This window comes from Nomia melanderi, chromosome 7 (genome assembly GCF_051020985.1).
Source record: "Nomia melanderi isolate GNS246 chromosome 7, iyNomMela1, whole genome shotgun sequence".
Classification (NCBI taxonomy): domain Eukaryota; kingdom Metazoa; phylum Arthropoda; class Insecta; order Hymenoptera; family Halictidae; genus Nomia; species Nomia melanderi.
The window spans coordinates 96684-105139 of record NC_135005.1 but is presented as its reverse complement, the minus strand read 5'-3'; the positions used below and the strand labels follow the sequence as shown (position 1 = coordinate 105139).

At 31.0% G+C, this 8456-nt stretch overlaps 1 protein-coding gene across 4 annotated transcripts; it reads right to left on the bottom strand.

The window, feature by feature from the left end:
- Positions 1-2791: 2791 nt before the first annotated feature.
- On the bottom strand, positions 2792-7830 carry LOC116428889 (uncharacterized). 4 transcript variants are annotated; one of them, XM_076369313.1, is made up of 4 exons: positions 7236-7830; positions 7076-7165; positions 6159-6596; positions 2792-6067 (listed from the first exon to the last, which is right to left on the bottom strand). In XM_076369313.1, exons 3-4 carry the CDS (start codon positions 6559-6561, stop codon positions 5601-5603), a joined length of 870 nt encoding a protein of 289 aa, XP_076225428.1. In that variant the 5' UTR covers positions 6562-6596; positions 7076-7165; positions 7236-7830; the 3' UTR covers positions 2792-5600. The 4 variants fall into 4 exon arrangements, with proteins under 4 accessions (XP_076225428.1, XP_031836943.1, XP_031836945.1 ...); XM_031981083.2 differs by having other exon boundaries at positions 2795-6067; positions 6159-6600; XM_031981085.2 differs by having other exon boundaries at positions 2795-6067; positions 6159-6600; positions 7076-7162.
- Positions 7831-8456: the final 626 nt, after the last annotated feature.

The following is an 8456-nucleotide window of genomic DNA, read 5'->3' as shown; positions in this document are numbered from 1 at the left end:
ACCCTTATTGCGTGTGTAATGAATTATTAAAATAAATTGCAAATTTAGATTTTTCAAGACTAATAATCTAGAAAAGTGAGAATACTGTCGGCGAGTTTTTCTTCGAGGTTTCTATAATTTTGATAGCGCGTTTTTGTTATGTCTTGTAAATTGTCTATTATACGGTAAGAAGAAAGAAATGAATGGATGAATAAAAGAAGCGCGCGAGCGAAGAAGATTTCAAATGTGACAAGACTGAAAACGATTATACATACATAGTTCCAATCACAGTTACGTATATGCGTTTGCGTTTAGTAGACAAACAAAGAACTAAATAAAAGTTTTAAACATTCGTTTATCAGATCAATCGATCTAAACACTGCACGTTTCGATACTGGCTCTTCGATAGAAGTATTTTCCGTATCATCGTTATTTAATTATATTGTAATGGATATGATCCTATATCCAATATCCCATATTCAACGGGATATTTACAAATTGTCTCATGTAATAAATATCGAGGAACGATGACTCTCATTCGCTGATAGGTGAATTGTAAAGAGAGTAGCCCGAGGCCGCGAAGGGTTCAAACGAGGAATAAGAACAGTTTTGCATGAACCAACAGGCGGTGTTCTTACATGTTCTTACGTGTTCTTACATGTGTATTTGATCAGAGGATCCAGCTGCCGCGCGGTTTAGTTTCTCGGTTTGTTCAGACGGTGTGTGATGTACTGTATGTGTGTTGAATCTTTTCTTTGCGTATGCCAGACTGTGCGCGTGCGCGTGCGCGTGTGCGTAAGTGTGATTACCGGTTTTTCAAACAGAGGCATCAGCACTACAGGCAAGTGAACGACGGAAAGGAAAATATGGAAAGATATACAAATTCCTCGACATAGTACAAAGCATATAAACTCCTCATTTTTTCAATAGCCTAGGAGAACTATAATAAGTACGCATAAAAGATAAGTCATTACGCGTATAAAATAGACTATGTCTACTGTGTAGCCGGAGAGTCTGTGACGCAATGGGAAGGTCTTTGTTTTCGAGAAAAATGAAACCGCGATCGAGATCACTCTTCAAGTCTACGATTTTAACTCCCGCTTAATAGACAGAGGCCAAACGGGACTGAATCGCAACGATTCAAGCCCGTTCTTTCTTTCGTGAAACGATTAGCCGAAAGATTTAAACATTATCAATGATGGTGCTTGAAGTGTCGGTCATATTTTTCATTTCGTTCTACGTGTCTGCAAATATAAGTTGTAGGGTAAATGATATATTTATTAAACACCTAAATGCAATACTACCTGACAATTCATAAGAGAAATATTCTTGCAGTTTTGTACGGAGATTGAAAAGGCTGATGTTTTATAGATACGCTCGAGATAGTACAGATTCTTAATATGTAAATACAGAATGAACAAGAAAGGACCAAACACCTTACTTACGCCTAAAAGAGTAGAAGCGGTACATTACATTTCATTGTATAATTCTTTAAATAAGTTTTCTCCTACTATTCGCATCTACACAGTATTGTCACAAGCTTTCAAACGATCGCATAATCAACCAATATTCCAAAATTCGTTTCGGCGGATCCGGATGATCAATCAAAGAACTAATTTCCTTAATAATGTTTATCGTGGACATTTCTTCTTCGATGTAATCAACGATTTCTTCTAAATCGCACCCTCAGTTTTCAGTACAATATACACAGGTTTAAAGAATCTCCTTTCTAATAAAAACACGGTTTCTAAAACTTACATATGAAGAGAAACGTTTGGTCCATTTTTGTCCATCCTATATTTTGAAATATTTTAATACACACGAAATAGTATGCAAAATTGTTTGGCACTACAAATAACCATTTCATTTGACAACTTTCACACGATTAGTTTACTGTATAAAGTATAGTAATAAGATGAATATTAATGAAATGGTGGTAGCTACGTACTGCCGTAACTACGATTAGTGATTTCAAATTAACTACCAATAGCGTAATATTGTATATTCCAAAGATACCGTTCCCAGTTGTGGATTTTCCGGATATCCGATAGATAATAATGATAATAAAAGAAAGAAAACAAAGAAATTGCATTTGCAAGCGCATTTCACTCAGCCACACAGGTGAAGAATCTTTTGTTCGATTTCACCATTCAATTTTTTATTTCTATTTTCTTCTTCATCTAAATACATTTGTACCGCAGTCTTCCAGGGTACAAAGGAAAGAGTAACATACCGCGTTCGTTCGTCATGGTCTGCAAATCAAAAAGGGGGAAAAAGGAAAGAAAAGAAAAAAAAATAAAGAGAGAACAACCGTGAGAAAAGGGAATGAGAAACAGAGAGAAGATATAGCAGAAACCAGAGCAAAATAAGACGAAATAAAAGGGTAGAAACAGAAAGATTGAGGGGGGGGGGTGAGAGAAACATAAAGAATTAATAAGAAAAAATTCTGTATAACTATGATGCAAGACCTCTGATGACCTCAGTGTTTTATTTTTGTATAGAGTACGTAAAAAAAACATGTAATCTTCGGAAACGTAAGACGAGGAAAGAGGCACGATTTGAAAAAACATTGTAAGATTTAATGTAGGCAACAACAAAAATATGAGAAATGTATAAGATGTAGGTATAAATACAGACAGATGAATTTAGGCTGCGAGGATAGAGATTTAAAGTTTGTGAACGTTTTTTCCGGACATTTCCCAGTGCTGCTTTATGTAATACCCTATGTAATATATATATAATATATAATATATATGTATATATATATGTATGTATATACATATATGTATATGTATATATAAATTGTATGAAAAATCAAATGAAAAAATGACACATTGTTTGCTTTTATTTACGACCCCTGTCCCTTTTTTTTATTTCTCGTTAAACAAAGATGTACGAATTATAGACTTACTATAACGTTTTACAATTTAATAATTGCTTACAGAAATGTCGGCACTTTATAGCAAAAGCTAATTATCACATTACACACTCATGACTGAGACATTCCTCCTTTTTGTCTTCTTAAAAAAGCAACTATGTCTTTCAATAACCAACCGTTGTATTCGCCATTCGAACATTTATTTTTATATAACTTTCTTTTTATAGTAATCTCTCTTTGTATTTCACAGTGATTTAATCAGAAATTTATAAAGAATTTTTATTTGAATGTACCAATTCGAACTTCACATGTACATTTTATTTTTTAGCTACGATAAACAATGTAAGGAATTACATTCATTTATTGATTTAAAATAGAAAAATATGTAAAGTAAGGTATGTATGTTATTTGTAAATAAAATTGTATTTCTTATACCTTTCTATATCAAATTTAATAGTTTAATAGCAATTAGAGTTGTGTTAGTATTAGTACCTGTAGAGGAGATGGATCAAACAAAGTAGACATAGTTTTAGGAAAAATAAAGTGTAATACTTTTGTCTGTTACCTATTTTTTTTTTGCAAAGTTTCAAAGTCACTGTTTTTTTTTAAGGTTGAATATTATACAAATTTCTTAATCTTTATTTATTGCGTTTTACTGTCGAAACTTTTCATTTATATTTTGTGTATATTTACATATACATTAACTGTTATCGTGGTTCGTAGAAAAGAAACCTTCTTCAGTGTTATACATTTACTTATTCACATAATACTTCAACACAATGAAAATAAAATATTTGAAATTATCTTATTACTAGATCACAGACTTTATGCACCTTACTGCTTTGATGCATTTATAGCAATTGTCTAAGTTCAGTATAATAAAAAGTTTAATACAGTTTGAGAAGGTTCTATTTTTAATTACAACTCGATAGAATCCATTAACAGAATAAACAAGTGTATTTAATGTCTATTTCTATAAATTAATTTATGACAATTTCATTTACATGAGCATTCACAGTATTTAATTTACAACATATTATACTAATGTGCCTATAAAAATTGATTAAATAGGTAACAACTTTTTGGGGTCGTAAGTTTGAAAGCAATTCATTTCAAAGAGACACCTTTTAAACCAAATGAAAATACTATTTAAAATTTTGCTGGTTTATTAGTTTTGTATTTAATGTCGTAAAATTTCGGTAAAAAAATTTAACAACGCATTTTTAAAATGCTGTAGTTTAAGACACAATTGAAAAACATTCCTTCGTCCTCTCATTAATACCCTTCAAAGAATAATCATATAAATTCGTGTTTAAAGAATTTATTATTTTATGTAATAATCATTTATTATTTTCATTGTGATTACTACACCAATAACAAAACGATTTTTTTTATCATATTTCGTGTGTGTGTGTGTGTGTGTGTGTGTGTGTGTGTGTGTGTGTGTGTGTGTGTGTGTGTGTGTGTGTGTGTGTGTGTGTGTGTGTGTGTGTGTGTGTGTGTACGTGTACAATTATGTACACTCTGGAAGCATTACGTAATAAAGCCGATATATGGTCGGTTTTCTTAATAAATATAAATAATATACAAGGAAAAAATCGAAGTAACAATATTATATGTAAATGTGCGCATAATATATAATATATAATATGATAACATGTAGTATATATTATACGCACTTTTGTACATATACACATATACAATAACACACGCAACCATATGCATCATATAAACTATAAATATTAAATAATTGGTTAACGTATTTTTGTTCTCGGTATTCATCTCTTGGTAATAATCTGCATATTACTGCTAAAGAAATAATTACTATCTCAGTTCCATGTTTGAAGGAACACTGCAAAGACTGTTTATCAGACAGATTCCTAGTAGTTCTTTTAACCGTTTAAAACAGTCTAAACCATGCAATATTTTTTCAACATTGTATACTCATAATATTTTATTTGAAAAAAGGATGTATTGCTAACAAACCTACATTTCTTTGAAACAAATTATCTTTCGAAAATTACGATTTGCAATGTTCCTTTCCTGTTAGAAATAAGAGTACGTCACTATGAGGCTGAATTATTAACTTCAATTATTTTCTCTATTTTGTGCAAATATTATGTTCTTTTCTTTAGGCACATTATTCAAGAAGTTGATGCCGTTATTTTAGCAGGAAACGAAAAATTATGTATTTCCTCCTCCTTTTTTACATTCATAATAATAAACAGACAGTTTCTTCATATATTATAGGTATAGTAAGAATTTTGGTCTCTTCATCATAAAATATCTGCATCATTTTCTTTTTTTGCTACAAAAGAAGATACTTAAAAACTGTTGTACATCTTTCTCAAAAGAAAGTAGATCAATTCATATTTAATTTTTCCTTTCCTTATTGCCTTAATTCTTGTTAAATATTATCGAAAATACAAAACCTGGGAAAAATAATTTAATAAATCTAGATCTGAAGAATTGTTCTCAACAGGTACTTCAAGAACATTGTGCATGTTAGAAGCGTATTCAAAAGAGAAATATAAAATCTGCATGGATACCTTAGAGCCTGTTTTATATTATACACTATTTGCAGGTAATATTTGATGACTAATTAACTGCAAAATTCGAAACTGTCAACAATTATTCAATATTTCCTGAAAATGTATCCAACAAAGCTCATTGTATCAATCTCTTACATTTAAATTGCCTAAATTCTAAAATGATCTTAGCATAAGATCAGGGTAAAAATGTATTAAGTTCGCAAAATAGAAAATGGAGGTGGCCCAGCCTGCCTCATTGTCATTGCAAAATTACTCAATCCTTCGTCACCATTATTTTGACTATTCTGATTATTTTGAGAACTGTTTGGATTTTTGCTTCTGCTACTATTATGGCTTTGTAAGTGTTTTTTCAAATGATCCTTTCTATAAAAAGCTTTGCCACATTCTGTACAAACTTGATTTTTGCTACCTGAGTGTATAATCATGTGACGAGCGAGATGCTCATTTCGTTTAAATGCTTTACAACACATACTACACTGATAAGGCCTATCTTTATTGTGACCTTGTTTATGGCGATCTAAATGTTCCTTGCGCTTTAAACTTGCACCACAAATATCACAGATATAAGGTCGCTGTCTATGGTCCTCAAGATGTTCGTGTAACGCATCTTGATCTTCAAATCGGTATGCACACTCTGGGCAATGATAGACTAAAGTACCTGAAACATTTACAATATATAAAATTTTAGACAAACTACTCTAGAATCTAGTATAGTAATAATCTATATTACATTTTATATATGCATTTACCATTGATATGTTGTGGTTCAACTTCATATTCGATTTTTGGCCGTACTTCTTGACAATTGTGAGTCGAGTTATTTGCGTGTTCTTCATATTTACTTACATATGGTAGTCCTAATGTATTAGAACAACGTGCTAAATATTCAGACGTAAGTTTAAAATCTATTTGTAAAGGATCTGTCATTGTTGCTGCGTCCACTTTTTGAGTGGTCTGTGTTCCAGAAGACTGGCGTGTTATCTGTGGACATGCTTCTTTATTTCCACAAGTATTCTCATTTCTGTTTTCATCTGTTTGTTGGACATGATGCGAAGGATGCCCAGAATATGTATACCCAGTCATATTGGGTTGATTGTGTTGATGACTATGAATCTCAGATGAATATTTTATATCACGTGGATCATAAGCCATTTTTAAGAGACCATTAATTAAAATCTCTTTAGCATCTGTCTATAAAAAAATATTCATAATAGGAATACAAAGTAATTGAAACAATAATAAATCATGATAGTCATAAATTGTGACTAAAATCTATGCAAGCACGTATAAGAAAAACTGTTTTAAGAAGAATAAAGAAGATTTTTCAAAAACATTTTTTACAATATATTAGCTTTCCACTTTTTTATGTTACATTTGGAACTAATATGTTTTAAAATTTATCATTTATCAGATAAATTTTAACAAAAAAGGATAATGATACATCAAATCGAATAGAAATGTTAATAAAGAAAAATATGCACGGAAAACGAATATAAATTATGTTATAAATTCGACGTAAATGGGAGACCTTATTGAGCAGGTCAGGACAGGTGTCCGCACACCGATTAATACAGATTGAAATTCAAAGTATTCGAAAAAAAATAGATAAAAATAATCTAGAAAAGAAATGATTATTTAATATTATATACGAATTAAATTCACTCACCTTTTATATGCAGAGCTAGTTGTAAAACCAGCACGTCGCTGGTCACTATTTGTTTGTATTGAGCTTGGCCATCTTTACATGCATCAGCTGCTGTACAAATTCCAAGTGTTTCTTTCACAAAACTATCTGTTTTATAAAATTATGTTCTTTGATTACGTACCAAAAAGTGTCTCATTTATACGACATTCTATCGTATACTTAAAGACATGACAGATTTTTTAAATGCGATCAGTACACATTTCTATACGTTCTCATCTCGAAATGCGCAACGATACAACGATCACAATAGAAAATGTATACTACATTTAAAAGAGGCGGCTATTTAAGGCGTTTGGCAAAAAAATACGATTCGTCGCAATAATACGTATGTCAGTATATAACCAAAAAAAATAGTTACGAATATGTTAGAATTTTAAATTATTTAAATATTATATTCGTTGTTTAACTTGGTAATAACTTTTATATTTTTTACATTGATTAATAATATTCTAATTCTTATATGTACACCATGTAAATAGTAATGCCCAGGTGGTATATGTGAAGTACTTAAACAATATGTTTGTACAGTTTAAAATAAAATCTTGTTCTTTGTTCAATCGTAGGTAGATTGATCAAATTTAGTATGCCGTCGACATTTTTTGTATTGCCAATAATGTCATCCTTATTTAACATCAAAACCAGTATGACCAGCAGGTGCAATTGTGTTTTCACAACGATGACATCTCGCGGTGAACAGGTCGCAAGTATAAAAGCATAACTTTGAAAATTTTTGCATAGAATAGAGCGATCACAGAAGGTATACGTCGTGGTATGGAGCGATTATTAAATATTTGGAGATTCCTTGAAAAAATATATATGACGAAAAAACATTTCTGAAATGTAACAAGATTACAAGTGTACATGAATATAATATTCTCCAGGTTTGTATTGTATAACAACGTAAAGAAAAAACGATTGTCATTCGTTTCTTCATCTTGTTTATAATTCTGATATAGATGTATTACTCTATACTATCTTTCGATAGTTTCAAAGTGCAAGTCTGTTTTGAACGATGAAGTTGTAACCGAAAGTGCGAATGAAGGAAAATCAAATCTTACTTTAGATCTTTTTCCGATCAGAGGATTAAACATTGGGAAGGGATAACGAATACGATGGTTCATAGGTTAATGTAGGTACTTACACAACATGAATCAGATTTTCGTATATTTAAATTTATATACACGGGGTTGTACTATGGTAAAACAACAATTTGCTATATATGTATTTCTCTATAAGAACTTGTAACATCGGAACAATATAAATGTCTGTGTTTCGTGGCTGTCTAGCCAAGTTTAACAAAACACATTATAAACTCCCTATTTCATCGAGATGAGAAAGGCGG

Bases quoted from the DNA above. Each gene is read 5' to 3' on its own strand.
- LOC116428889 (XM_076369313.1), bottom strand. From the start codon at position 6,561: ATGGCTTATGATCCACGTGATATAAAATATTCATCTGAGATTCATAGT. The intron at 6,068-6,158 runs GTAAATGCATAT...TAAATGTTTCAG, and splicing joins TGAACCACAACATATCAATG to GTACTTTAGTCTATCATTGC.